The sequence below is a fragment of the Rasamsonia byssochlamydoides genome (genome assembly GCF_041956645.1).
Source record: "Rasamsonia byssochlamydoides strain NRRL 3658 unplaced genomic scaffold VTN77scaffold_35, whole genome shotgun sequence".
In the NCBI taxonomy this organism is placed as follows: domain Eukaryota; kingdom Fungi; phylum Ascomycota; class Eurotiomycetes; order Eurotiales; family Trichocomaceae; genus Rasamsonia; species Rasamsonia byssochlamydoides.
In genome coordinates this window covers 183,313-197,085 of record NW_027192418.1, presented here as the reverse complement: position 1 = coordinate 197,085, position 13,773 = coordinate 183,313, and the positions used below count along the sequence as shown (strand labels likewise).

The 13,773-nt window shown below is 49.8% G+C and overlaps 5 protein-coding genes across 5 annotated transcripts; 4 read left to right on the top strand and 1 right to left on the bottom strand.

Moving 5' to 3' along the window:
• Positions 1–877: 877 nt before the first annotated feature.
• VTN77DRAFT_4951 (uncharacterized protein) lies at positions 878–2,126 on the top strand (the record flags this gene model as incomplete). The annotated part of the gene is made up of 5 exons (XM_069421067.1): positions 878–907; positions 1,030–1,072; positions 1,120–1,684; positions 1,747–1,834; positions 1,887–2,126. 5 exons carry the CDS (start codon positions 878–880, stop codon positions 2,124–2,126), a joined length of 966 nt encoding a protein of 321 aa, XP_069277326.1.
• Positions 2,127–5,212: 3,086 nt separating this feature from the next.
• VTN77DRAFT_4950 (uncharacterized protein) lies at positions 5,213–6,486 on the top strand (the record flags this gene model as incomplete). The annotated part of the gene is made up of 6 exons (XM_069421066.1): positions 5,213–5,400; positions 5,472–5,611; positions 5,802–5,928; positions 6,030–6,120; positions 6,202–6,316; positions 6,389–6,486. 6 exons carry the CDS (start codon positions 5,213–5,215, stop codon positions 6,484–6,486), a joined length of 759 nt encoding a protein of 252 aa, XP_069277325.1.
• Positions 6,487–7,412: 926 nt separating this feature from the next.
• Positions 7,413–8,587, bottom strand: VTN77DRAFT_4949 (uncharacterized protein; the record flags this gene model as incomplete). The annotated part of the gene is made up of 3 exons (XM_069421064.1): positions 7,413–8,259; positions 8,314–8,430; positions 8,493–8,587. 3 exons carry the CDS (start codon positions 8,585–8,587, stop codon positions 7,413–7,415), a joined length of 1,059 nt encoding a protein of 352 aa, XP_069277324.1.
• A 318-nt stretch (positions 8,588–8,905) lies between these two features.
• VTN77DRAFT_4948 (uncharacterized protein) lies at positions 8,906–10,138 on the top strand (the record flags this gene model as incomplete). The annotated part of the gene is made up of 1 exon (XM_069421063.1): positions 8,906–10,138. One exon carries the CDS (start codon positions 8,906–8,908, stop codon positions 10,136–10,138), a length of 1,233 nt encoding a protein of 410 aa, XP_069277323.1.
• Positions 10,139–11,258: 1,120 nt separating this feature from the next.
• Positions 11,259–13,393, top strand: VTN77DRAFT_4947 (uncharacterized protein; the record flags this gene model as incomplete). The annotated part of the gene is made up of 2 exons (XM_069421062.1): positions 11,259–11,902; positions 11,956–13,393. The coding sequence occupies 2 exons, from the start codon at positions 11,259–11,261 to the stop codon at positions 13,391–13,393; spliced, it is 2,082 nt and encodes a 693-aa protein (XP_069277322.1).
• Positions 13,394–13,773: the final 380 nt, after the last annotated feature.

Genomic DNA, 13,773 nt, shown 5'->3' with positions numbered 1-13,773 from the left:
ACGGTTTAATCACACATAGATTACAACATAGGTGTCTATAATACTTTTTTTTTCCCCTTTGAGTTTGATGGTGACTCCGACTGTTCGAGCGTGTCCAAGTACTGTACCTCACTCATTAATATTAATTTTCCTAATAGTACGGTTGATAGTAATAATTAAAAGAATCAATTCATTCTCAAAAAGCGATTTAAAAAGGGTTAGGATTGAAAGGGAGACAAGACATGGAAATTCTACGACTGACTCCATAGTAACCATGTACTGTAATAATAGGCATTTTTATTTTTATTATGCAGGCAGCGTAAAAAGGAAAGTCAAGGACGTTGAGGTCAGTCCTGACAGGAATATTATGAATCTTTATGAATGGTTATGTATATTAATGGTTTGATCTTGTTACAGCTCTGTTGTCAGGATCCAGCCAAGGCGGTGCAGCCCTGGAGTTCCACGAATAAGAAAATATCAGACTGTACCTTTTTACCAAACAGGTAAGAAGCTAACCTTCCTGGCGGAGAGAGATCCTTGAACCCGCGTCCCTGGCCCCGGGATCGAATTTCCCCTGATTCAATTCCCAACCGTCTGGTTCAGCACATTCTACTGCCTCAACTCGACTCAACTCGACTCAACGAGCCAGTCCCTGGGATGAGAGCTGACTCGCCGTTTCCCCTTTCTTCCGCAGAGCCAGCTCTCCCGTCTCCTGATGCTTTCTCGAAAGGCTCTGGTCCACAGCATCGTTTGGTTTGTGGACGGCGATCTGAGGATTGAATTAATTCCAGATAATTAATTCCAGAGTGAGATTGACTGATATCGACTACCGATTGATCCTCGCTTATCGTGCACAGACGCGTCCCACCCGACGATAGCTCGATCGATCTGGACCACCATGAGTGGGCAAACTCCGTTGGAGGTTGATGTGAGTAGCAATGCTATCTTTTCATTTGTATATGCGGGTGTTTTGAGAGGATGCCTGTATTTTGAGGGTTGTTGTTTTGTCGTCAATCTGCCTACTGATGTTTCCCTGCTGACTACCAACAGAATGCTGAAGAATACGATGCAACCTCCATCCTGACCGACAGCCGTAAGTTGTGTGATCATATTCGACAGCTTCAAGCTCATTGAGTTCAGAGTTTGGCCCGCGGTCCATCCAAAACTACAAATACGAAAATGGCCGCCGTTACCACGCCTTCCACGAGGGCTCATACATGATGCCCAACGATGAGAAGGAGCAGGAACGGCTCGACCTGGCCCACCACATCTTCCGCATGCTGCTCCGCGGACGCCTGTACCGCTCGCCGCTCCAGTCGCAGCCGCGCCATGTGCTCGACTTCGGCACCGGCACCGGATCGTGGGCCATTGATTTTGCCGACGAGCATCCGGACAGCCAGGTCGTCGGGATCGACCTGTCGCCCATCCAGCCCAGCTCCTACCTGCCCAAGTGCCGCTTCTTCGTCGACGACGTCGAGTCGTCGTGGACGTACGAGGAGAAGTTCGACTACATCCACGGACGGGCCATGGCGGGATCGATCAAGGACTGGGAGGCCCTGCTGGAGCAGATCTACGCCAATCTGACCGAGGACGGATGGGTGGAGCTGCAGGAGTACGAGTCGGTGTACCGGTCGGACGATGACAGCCTGAGCCGGACGCCGAGCGTCACCTTGTGGCAGGAGAAGCTGAACGAGGCCTGTGAGAGGTGGGTCGACACCGATCAGTGATGAGTAGTCTCTGGCTGGTGAAACTGGCTGACGATGTCAGGATCAATCAACCGATGAACACTGCCGAGACGCTGAAAGAGCGGCTGGAACGGCACGGCTTTGTCGATGTGCGGGATGACGTTTATAAGGTAGCCCAAGACGATCGATACAATTAATAAATCTTTGATCTAACGCTCTTAGGTCCCCGTTGGCCCCTGGGCCAAAGACCCCCGGCTCAAGGAGATTGGCTACCTGATGCTGGTCCACTGTCTCGAAGCGTTCGAAGCGTTCACGTTGGCGCCCTTTACCCGTGTGCTCCGGTGGTCTATGGAAGAGATCCGTGAGCTGATGGAGGGCGTCAAGACGGAGCTGACCAATGGGCGGAACCATCTCTACGTGGCGATCCATTTCGTCTATGGGAGGAAGCCAGGTCGGCGGTAGGCTTGAATAACGATGAGGATGACAATAACGATAATGATAAGGCGTTCCAAGAACGGTTGGCTTGGAAGTGTATATATACGGGCGGTTATATAAATCTTTCAGCGTGTGATGTCATTCCATTCACTCGAGATGAAATTCTCGATATCTCCTCTGGATCAGTCAGGACTTTATCAGCGAATAGATGGATAAGAGTATAGTATATACGAAAAGGACCAAAAAGAAAAAAAAATCCGATCGGATTCCATATGAGGGACATGCCTTCAATTCGAAAATCCTTCGCTGCGACACGTAAATAGACGGTCTATTTCTTCAATTCCCGTCCCAGAACTTCCTCAACAAACAAGTCAACGCTTCTTTGAACACATGCGCCGTCGAAGACGCCAGAAGTCATAATACAATACACTTACAGGGTGTCACTGTTTGTTCTATTTCCACAACATGGTCCGATAGCTTCCCTCGCTGTCCGGTCATTACTATAGTACCAGTTCTTTAGGAAGGGAATATAGACTGACTATAGACTATAGACCTAAGTAAGGTTAGGCATAGAATTCCCTACTAGTACCTTGAGCCCGACAACCTTGGTATCCATCCATTCTGGATTACTAATGTAGTTCTTGCAGAGAATCTAGGTAGGTACAGCGACTTCCCAAAAGTTTCCGGCCAGAGCCCATTTTCCCGCAAAATCCGCATATTTCAGACCCAATTTCTTCAAAAATATCGTATATAGAAGGTACTTTTAAAATAGATCTTTAGTTTTGAAATTAATCAAATTAGTTTTATCATATAGGAATTTTCTTTTATCTAAAGCCTATAATAACTTTTTCTTTAAGGATAAAGTTGATCCAAATTTTCTCATGCCAGAAACTTTTGACATAGTAGTATACATGTATGCAATTAGGTACTCGTCTCCTTCATTGTCGCAATAATATCGAGTAATGAGATGCGATTAGATCCTTATCTAGGTAGGAAGTTTGTTCCAGTTTCATTTCATTTCTTTTTCTTTTTGTCTTCAAGTGGTACAACAGAGTGGAGCGGCGAATAATCAAAGTTACCTAAGTGGGTAAGTTAGAGTAGGGAATTATTTCATCTGTCCTGGCATTGACCCCATCCCAATTACCGCTTGACACGTGTAAACAGACGCCGTGCATTCTTTCGTCAGGACTACCACGAGACGCGAGAGATACAGAGAGAGAAAGAGTGAGAGTGAGACGGAAAGAATCCGAGCGGAGGGCACCTGATTTTTTGCTTGACCATTGGCTAAGGCTGGTTTCCCCTCCTCTTTTCGACAAGTATACTCCGTACTGTGTGCTTTAATTAAAGTCGAATGGGTGGGAGTGTGAGTGCCTTGCATGATTGTCTGTCTGGATAGTATGGTTTCCTGCAGCATGACTCAGTTCCCTACCTACCTGCCTGCTTGAATTAATTGCCTGTTTACTGCAATGACTACTGCTCTATCAAGGTCATTATTCTCCATTGGACAGGAGGTGTATCAATCCCACCTCGATGGATACCGGGCTGGTTGGCTGGTAATTGATTGATTGATATAATATTATATATTTAAAATATAAAATATAAGGGGGCTTTTATATAATATAGAGTACCCCTAGGTAAGCCTTACCTGAACTCAAATTTTAACCTTATACCATTTAATAATATATAGAGTTTTTTTAGAAATTGTAATTATATTCTTTTTCTTTATAAAATGTCCTATATAAGGATATTAATTTTAAGATATTTTAATATGCTAAGTGGTGAACAAAATATGCTGGAAGTTGGCCATTTTTGGTGTAAAACTAGCATCGGCTCATCACTTCCGCTCCCCTACTGTATATACAACAAAGTTCACTCCACAGGAATGCGTTGCATTAGTATACCTACTCATGTCGGAGTAGCAGCATATGGTGGATACTCATGCTCATGCTATATATTTACGCATGTAGCCAGGAATTTGGGACCAGGACAATAAGCAAGGCTTGACCACTAGTCATTATCACCTGGCAAATGGCTATTCCTCAGAATTAACGTCTTGGCGAGTTAATTGACTTTTTTATAGCCATTTCGTCCAGCAGCAGTCTCAGCCATCGGATGTGGCTGGCTAAGAAGAGTAACGACTAGCCATCCAGCCATGGCTTGGCCTGCAGGTACTATCCTGTAGTCTAGGGTACGATATGATAATTGTATGGTTGTTGCTATCTATCTTTCTGCCTGTCCATCCGTTTATCCAGATGGATGGATGTTTCCTAAGGGTTATGAATCTGACTGGAAGGCAGGGTACAAGATGGACGAGATAGAAACAGAGACATAGGGAGACACACGAGGTTGTAGCCGTGATGAAGATCTGAGTCAGGTGAAGTGTGCCAGTATTGTGAGTCGAGTCATTACTGAAATATCGTCATTGATAGCCAGCATGTCTACGTCTGTATAGGGAGGGGCTACAAGGCGGTATGTATCATTATAGTCCCTTTTTAAGCGCTGAATGAGAACGGAACAAAAGAAATAAGCGAATTAGCTACTAAGGTAGGTAACTTCTAGCCATCTTGAGTGGATATAGTACCCGCTACTCGGTATTCGGTGCTTGATCTATGTATGCACCTCCTTCATTCCCCTCAATCTGACCACTTCCTCTTCAAAAGCCACGTATCAGCAAGCGGGAAGGAATCTATCCGGTTGAACGGGCGGGGTTGACGTATCGCAGTAGGAGATGGAGTAGATTGGTTTGCCAAAAGATATGGATATGGAGAGCAGCGATCGACGTGTTTACTGTTCATTTGTATAGTGCCGTCGAGTTTAGACTTAAATAGAGGTATATAGGTTGGACGGACTTCGTCCGAGCATACACGAGAACATACCCATATACCTATATGTATAACTCCGTATACATAGAGGTACAGTACATATTGGAGGACATCTGTCGTAATCTTAACTTCAACACATATCAATTGACCACCTACCTACCTATTCACTTCGATATAAGTCCCAACATATCTTATATCAAAATCACAATCACGATAATATAGTCACAGATATCACTCACCATGTCAGCCGAGTACTTCCTCGAACTCCTCAACTTCACCCACGCCCCCGAAATGCCCGACGACCCCGTCAAACGGGCCGACATTGAGGCCGTCCTCAAGGACGGCTACGTCGTGATGGAGAACCTCATTCCGAAGGACGAGGTCGAGCTGCTCCGGCAGGAGATCACTCGGCTGACTGGCGACAAGCCCAAGCTCGGGCGGCATATCTTTGAGGGGAAGAATACGATCAGAATTTATTCGTTGCTGAACAAGTTCTACTCCCAGGGAACCTTCTACAAGACTGAGTTCATGCTGATTGCCGTTACTGCAGGACACGCCTGTTCGATAAATACTGCCTCTTCGACCGCGTCCTCGCGCTGAACGACTACTTCCTCATGCGTGGCTATAGGCTTTCGGCCACGAGCACGATCCAGATCAATCCCGGCGAGAAGACGCAGTTGTGGCATCATGGTAGGCCAGTTGACATTGACATAATCGGGATATGATGGTTCTAACGCTCTGCTGCTTGGATTGGTGTCTCCAGACGATGGATACACGTATCTTCCCCGTCCGTGACCGCCGATGGGAACGGCAATTATGATCGGTATGCCAGCAGTCAGAATGAATCGATTAGCCTCGATTAACATTTTATGTACGACAGCAATCGACGACTTCACTGCCGACAACGGCGCCACCAGAATGGTCCCCGGCAGCCATCTCTGGGACTCGAAGCGGAGGCCGACGATGGAGGAATCCATTCCGATGGTCTGTCCTGCGGGGAGCGTTATGTATATGCACATAAACCCGATGCAAAACCATCCTTCCTCTCCATCGCCACCAAGAGAGATATTTATTATCAATTTCCTAACTGATATGATATGAATATCAGCTACTTCCTCGGCACAACCTGGCACTGCGGAGGGCCCAACACCACCGACAAACCGCGTCGAGCGGCCACGGTGCAGTACTGCCAGCCTTTTGTAAGTAACCCAGACAAACCCGAACAGCCACGCCAAAGAAAAAAAAAATGAAGGGTTCACTCTGACAAGAGTTGATATCAGATCCGCCCCGTCGAAAACCAATTCCTCGCCGTCGACCCCCGCCGTCTGCCCCAGATCCCGGATCGCATCGTTGCCATGATGGGCTATGGGATCCAGAAGCCGTTTATTGGATATGGTAGGCACCAAAACCCGCAAATATCCATATAAAATATTACATCATGATATGATTGCTGATTGCTGCTTCCAGTCGATGGCCTCGACCCCCTCAAGGCCGCGCGCCGCATGATCCAGTGGTTGCAATCCCCGCTGGAGGAGTACCCGCCTGCTTTTGCGACGATGACGTAGATTTATCAGATCTGATCAATTTACTTATTTATTTATACATTTATATTACGTTATTTCTTTATGTTTGGAGGGCAATGATATTTATTCATCATGGGTAGGTACCTACCTGAGTTCGTAGGTACTGAATTCGGAATGACTGGCTGGGTCAGTGAGATGAAAACTGAACACTGCACATTGAAAGATTTATTGTGTCCCTTTTTTTCCCCCCTTTTTACACACATGCGGATAAATACAGGTATATATTGTCTGTGATGATTTATAATTTGACCTAGCGCCTGCTTGATATGACTCAGGACTTTCACTTCTCCAACATATAGAAATTCTCTTTTATTTGTCTGCTTTCGTTTGACTTGCATGATTTCTTCTCTCACACACAGCTTTCTTGGATTATGGCCTGCCATGATTGCCCTAGTCCCCTATTTTTTAGTGTCTAGGTCCAATAGTACATACATATCTTGATGAATCAATAAATTAGTTCTCCTACATCTACATTAACTTGGCTAGGATGATTTGATTCGATAGTACTGTGTTAATACTAGTACTAATCTAGTTATTACTTTTAGTCATTCGTATTAGCGTACACATGTTTGTAATTCTGCTTGTAGCATGCCACTGAGTGACTGACTGAGCATGTGTCTAACACGTGGATGACAATGATGAAATGTGAATGCAAATGCTAAACTGTCAGATGAACCGAACCGAACCGAACCATACCATACCATACCGAATTGAACTGAATCGAGCCGTACAAGTTTTGATCGAATATCTCAGTGCAATCGTAACAGCCAAAGAGTACAAGTATTAGCTAGTTGAAACCGAGACGAAGAAGTGGAAGCAAGTCAAACAAGTCGTGCATTGTGTGTCGCATCGACAAATGATTCAATAATACAGCAGGAGAAGATAAGGCAAAGTGAAAGACCGTAAGTCTACACGCCCACGCCAGATGACCGTTTGGACCGTCTGCCGCTGTAGCTGGCATCAGATTCCCTCTTCTTCCGACTCGACCGGCTGCTGCCGCCTTTGGGCCGGTATTGAGTGTCTTCGTCGCGCTTGCGCTTGCCCTTCGCGCTCGACGGCGGGCCCACATCCATCAGAAAGCCATCTTCGTCATAGAGATCTTCCTCCTTCGTGCTGGGGCGAGCCTGCGTCGACATCCGTTTCGACGACCGCAGGTTGGCCGGACGCGAGCCAGACTTCTCAGACGCGTTCTCGTTGTCCTGCAGGAAAATCTGCGGCTGGTTCCGACGAAGCCAGTTGTACACTGAAATCGGGCTGCGCAACACTGCTTCACGTGCGCGATCGCTCAGTGAAGGCTTCTCGGGTAGTTGGCTCAACTGCAGCGCTGCCGCAGTATCACCCAGCCGGGCATCCGTGGTCAAGTAATACTCGTTCTCATGCTCCGGCGTGAGGTAGCCCAGGTTCGTCTCCAGATTGCCTTCCTGAGAAAACTGATCGTTGTTCAACGGGCGCGGGGTGCTGTGCGGGATATTCAACAAGGAGGTGTACTTGACGGCCGGCTGGAAGGGCTTGCTCCGTTTTACGGCATCCTCCAAGCGGCGGTACGAGTCTGGGGAGATCTCGCCCGATGCAAGCTCGGCTCTTGCTTCTTTCAAAGCAGCCTTGGCCGTTGCGGCATCGTAGAAAGACGGAGAGGCGTCATCCGGCTCCGGCGAAGGCAGCGAGCGACGATCGCCCGGAAGACTCAGGTCGTATCGAAGGTGGGGAGGGATGTGAAGACTGTCGTTGAATTCCAGGAGCACCTCTAGAAGTTGGCTGAAAAAGAAGAGATCAGCGACGCGTAATTCACGCGAAGATGCGTCAACTTACTCGTTCTGTTCCTGGATTCTCTTAGACAGGTCCTGTATACGCAGCTCTTCGCGGAGCAGAGCTTCATGCTCGCGCATCGCCAGCTCGAATTTGATCTTGAGTTTGGCAAACTTCTTCCTGCGCAGTTGTAAGACAATTGTAAGATCAACGGCCAAAATGACGCGCTGTCACAGACTTACTTAAAAGAGCGGTACGACTGTTTCGCAGGAGCTGCGGCCGGCGCATCGGGGAGGCTCTCGTTCACGGACTGCGACTCGTCCTGGTCTTGAGCCATGATGACGGTGGTGGAACTGATGAAACGTCGATGGGTGGATGGAGTCGATGATGGGGGTGAGGATGACAGGAGTCGACGAGGGAGAAGGAATGGTGGAGAAGACAGGCGTGGACCAAGCACAAAGCGGTGTTCAGCTCTCGAGTTGTCGCGCCTGTCTCCGGCTGCGGCAGGTGGTTGATCCCGGCCGCCGTAAAATTTCTCGCGGACGATCAATATCAATAGCGAATTCACTACCAACCCCTCGTCTTGCTATTGTTCAGCACAGAGATTTTTTTTTCTCATTGACTCTTACTGTGAATATATTCCTCTTCACAGAAAATGTCTGACTCTAAAGAAGAGAATCATAAAAAGCGGAAATTAGACGATGTGCCGGAAATCGAGATCGACGTCTCGGCCCCCCAACCGCCGTCGAAGAAAGCTCTACGCAAAGCCAAAAAGAAGGGCATCGACCCTAAAGAACTGACCAAGACTGAGACCAAGACTGAGACCAAGACTGAAACCAAGACTGAAACCAAGGCTGAAACCGAGGCTGAGACCCCAAAGAAGCAACCTCCATCGAAGCAGCGTTCCGAATACGGCATTTGGATTGGAAACCTAGCTTTCACCGTCACGAAAGATGACCTCCGCAAGTTCCTCACAAGCAATTGCTCCCTCTCCAATAGCACCATTACGCGAATTCACCTGCCTATGGGCACCCCGAAGCCGAATGGCACCGCTCAGAACAAGGGATTTGCCTACATCGACTTCTCGACCCAGGAAGCCATGGACGAGGCGATCGGACTCAGCGAGCAGCTCCTCCAGGGTCGTCGCGTGCTAATCAAAGGTGCACAGAACTTTGAGGGTCGACCAGAGCAGCATCAGCAACCGGGGGCGTCGAAACAGTCCGGAAACCCTCCCTCGCGACGGATATTCATTGGTAATCTTGCTTTTGACGCCACGAAGGAATTGCTCGAGGAGCACTTTTCGCCGTGTGGAGGCGTGACGAATGTCCATGTGGCCACTTTCGAGGACTCTGGGAAATGCAAGGGCTACGCCTGGGTGGAATTTGAGACGTTGGAAGCAGCCGATGCAGCTGTGAAGGGCTTCGTCAAGGTTAAGGTGGACGATGACGAAGGGGAGGAGGAGGAGAAGGACGAGGAGGAGGAAACCGGATCTGACGCTGAGGAGAAATCTACAAAGAAGAAGGCCAAGAAGAAGGCTAAGAAACCAAAGACAAAGAAGGTCTGGGTGAATCGCTTCCTGGGACGACAATTGCGGGTCGAATTCGCAGAGGATCCCACCACTCGATACAAGAAACGGTTCGGAAAGGGTGCCAAAGGCAAGGGCAAGGGCAAAGAATCGGATGGGGACCAGGTGGACGGTATCGAGGAGGTTAATGGTGATGCTGCTGGTGGTGGACAGCAGCCAGATCATGCTCCGAAGGAACGACGCCAGAAGAAGGAGAAAAAGCAAAAACAGAACCAGTCGAGGTATTCCAAGGAGACGGTGCAGAAGCTCACCGGGGCTATTGTCGAGTCTCAAGGAAAGAAGATTACTTTCGATGACAGCTAGTCCATCTTACTCTGCTTCAAAAAGCTCTGTCTCAATATAATTCAAGTACATATGTTGTCGGCGTAATTGGGGATCTTGTTTCCGACTTGATACCCTAGCTGGAGTGTTCGGTCTGGGGCAACCGATGGGATGGTTGTACATAGTACTGTACATATAGTACGATCTTAGACCCGGTTCTCATTCCAAACACAACAGAACTGAATGCTTTACGATTTCTAAAGTCCCATACTTGGTAAAATTGTCCATACTACGATAGTATAAACAATTGTAAAAATAGCATAAAAATAAAAAAATTAATATACGACTAAAGACCTCTGACGAGGTCTTAGACAAGAGCAGAAACCAATAAATCGGCAAAAGAATATTCTACTGGGACTGCGGAAGTTCTATTTCTTGCACGGACGTTGCGATTTTATTGTTGTCAGTGCTTATTAGTGTGGATCTCGCGGAGCTTGTCTGGTCTTTTTCGGCTTTTTGTTTTAGCCTTAGTCATCAGAGAACACGACTCAGATTGTGTCAGACTGCCAGTCAAGAAAATGAAATGCAGATGAAACAGGGATATTCTCTGATTTTATCATATGAATAAAAGAACAAAATAAAGGAATAAAAATTCCACGATTCCATTCAGCTTTCTTTGCGTGCACCGTCTATCGCGTTAACGCTGTCGCCTCAGCAGTAGACTAACCCGATCGGGGCAGTTGACATCTTCGGCCTTCAGATGTCATGGCCCATTTCGTCTGATGCTCAACAAATAATCAATCCTCATCCTCCTCCACCGACGACAAGATCTTCCTTTTTCTCCATCTCCCATCATCCCCCGCCCTGCCTCGACGCCCCGGCTCCTCTTCACGTTCCTCCCTCCTCTCTCTTCTTCCTCTCCCATTGAGACGATCAACCAAAAAAGAAGCGTGCTGCTGCTGCTGCTCGGCTTCTTTCCCCGCCTGAACAAAGCCTGTCTCTTCGACGCTCTGATCCAGCACCCAGTCGCTCCCTTCTGCGCCTGGGGACGCTCACCGCCATTCGGTGTTGTCGCAGGTTAGAAATCGGATCGGTCAGGCATTTTCTTTTTTAGCATTTTGGCGGTGTGGCGCGCACCGCACGAGAGATCACGTCACATCAGATGGCTCCTTACCGGCGACGTAAGATCGGTGCCAGTCGACGGAGACGAGAAGATGAAGGCGAAGACGAAGGCTCAATAGCTGGGGAGCTCGAAGACGACTCGCTGAGTGACGGTTCCGTCGTCAGCAATCAGGACGACGACGCGGATGGGGAGGGCAGCGAAGCCAGCGAGGACGACTCCTCTGTATCGCCACGAGCCGACAGGCCCAACGGATATGTCAATGGCGTACATGAGGGTGGGGCGGAGAAAGGCAGGTCCCCTTCGCCAGGGAAGCGCCTCCTGGCATCGACGCTGTCGGATACGGAAGCGATGATGAATGGGATGAAGATATCGGACGCGGACCAAGTGGCGGAAATACGCTTTGAAGACATGAAGGAGGAGCAGGAGGACAAGGACGACAACCAGACTGGGAGAACGCCCTCAGCCGCGGAATCAAAGCGGGAGACCTTTGCAGAAAGGAAGCGTCGCGAGCATGAAGAATACATCAAGGCCCGAGACGAGAATCCTGCCTTTGTTCCCACGCGTGGCGGCTTCTTTCTCCACGACAAGCGGTCCACGGAGCCTGATACGAATAGTCATCGGCCTTTCAACAACAGGTCCAAGTCGCGGCCGCACGGTCTTATCGTGGACGGCAACGTTGGAAGGTATGCTGGTTCGAGCTGTGTCGTTGTTTTCTGAAGTTCTGACATCTTTCTAGACGCCCTCCCAAGCAGCCCGACGCCAGCGAAGGGCAGTGGACACACGACCTCCACGAAACCGTCGCTCGCGATGAACGACCGGCTTCCAAGTCCCCTCTTCCTCCACCGCACACGACTGCTCCTTCGAACGCTTCCAGGCCGGTGCCCACTGCGCCCCGGTCTTCTCCGCCCAACCGGTCCTTTTCGAGCACTGTCCTGATCGGGAATGTACCTGTCGTGGTCTTCTTACCGGGCATGGCAAACCCCGTTTCCTTTGCTGCCGTCCCGAAGCGACAGCACACTCGGCTCCCTCAGCACCGACCGCCTCTGCGTCGAGACAAACCGGTCCGAATCTCTCTTCCGGGGCAGCCTCCACGGTACATCTTCCCCGCGACGGAACGATCGTTCATCTTCATTCCGCGGGCACTTCGCCCCAACCAGCAGGGCTTCCGGGGACGAGGACGCGGCGGTTTCTACGGTAGCCGACGTCCCGGCCTCTACCCGGGATCGGGCTACACGGGTAGTGTACCCATGAGCCGGAGATCGTCCCTAGGAAGGGTGACCTCGCAGGAAGGAGTCCATTCGCCCGCGGGATCGGTGCTCTCGAGACAAACGATGACGGTGGCAGAGAATGGCAAACCTATTGTCCGTCTCCCGCCGCCTGCTCGACCTCCGGGGCAGGCATACCAGCCTCCCACCACCACAGTTGGAGCCAGTACCGCTCCTGGTGGCCCCGGCGTGCCTCCTCCGCCGGCCTCTTACCCCCAGGCTCCCCCGAGTACGACCTTCCGCGAGAGCCGTCCTGCTCCGATCCCGATGCACCAACCTCGGCCCCAGAAGGCCGTGTCGGTGGCTGACATCGAAAGTCCCGCCAGCTTCAACTTCAATCCTCCTCAGCCGCAGCAGGAACATCCGTTCCATCAGCAGGTCCCGGTTCCTGTCACGGGCCCGGCCTACGCGCCCGATGCGGCCCACTATCCTCATGGCCGTCACCCTTCGCATCCCAGCCAGGCGTCGGCGACGCCGCTGTCGCAGATTCCTGAGCGCGCGATCCACGCGCAGCCCTTCCAGCCGTACGCGTTCCAGCAGCCTCCACAGGGGTATTATCCGGCTGCTTTCCCTCCCGGAACGGTGTTCTATCCCGTCTCTGGTGCGGAATATCCGCAGTACAGTGCCCCTGCTGGACCCGGGGTGCCTGTACCCCCGTTTATACCCCCAGGGCAGCAAGTTCCCTACGTCTTTCCTCCTCCACCGCCTGTATCCGGGGACCAGCCTGCGCAGTCGGGGACTGTCGCGCACGAAGCTGGCGGTACCGTCTACTTTTACGACACGAGTCAACTGTATCCGACACCCTCCTATCCGGCCGGTGGTGTGGTCGGCATGGGGGGGATGATGACCCCTCCGGGCACGACCTACTACTATCCTCAACCTCCTGGAGTGTATTATGCCACGCAGTGAGGGGGGCAAAAAGACCCTGGGGCTTTAGTTTATGTCTTGTCTTTTTTTTTTCTTTTCTCGTTCTGTTCTCTTCTTTCTGGTGTTTCTTCCGGTTACCCGTTTCTTCTTTGGTGATTCTATATCTATGCCATATTCTTCTTTTTTCTATGACGTTGTTGTCTTCTTTGGGCCCCTGTGGTATTTTATCTTATTCTTATTTTCGCCGTGTTTTTATTCTTACTCCATTTCTTTCGGCAATGCAATTCCATCAAAATTCCCACCTCATTTCTCCTACATGACGTGCATTTCCCGCTCTGGGTCTCCTCCTCACCTTTTTCGGGCGTGTGCTTTGGCACCTCTGTGTTAGATTAGTCTTTTGATGTGATGCATTCCAGCAGTCA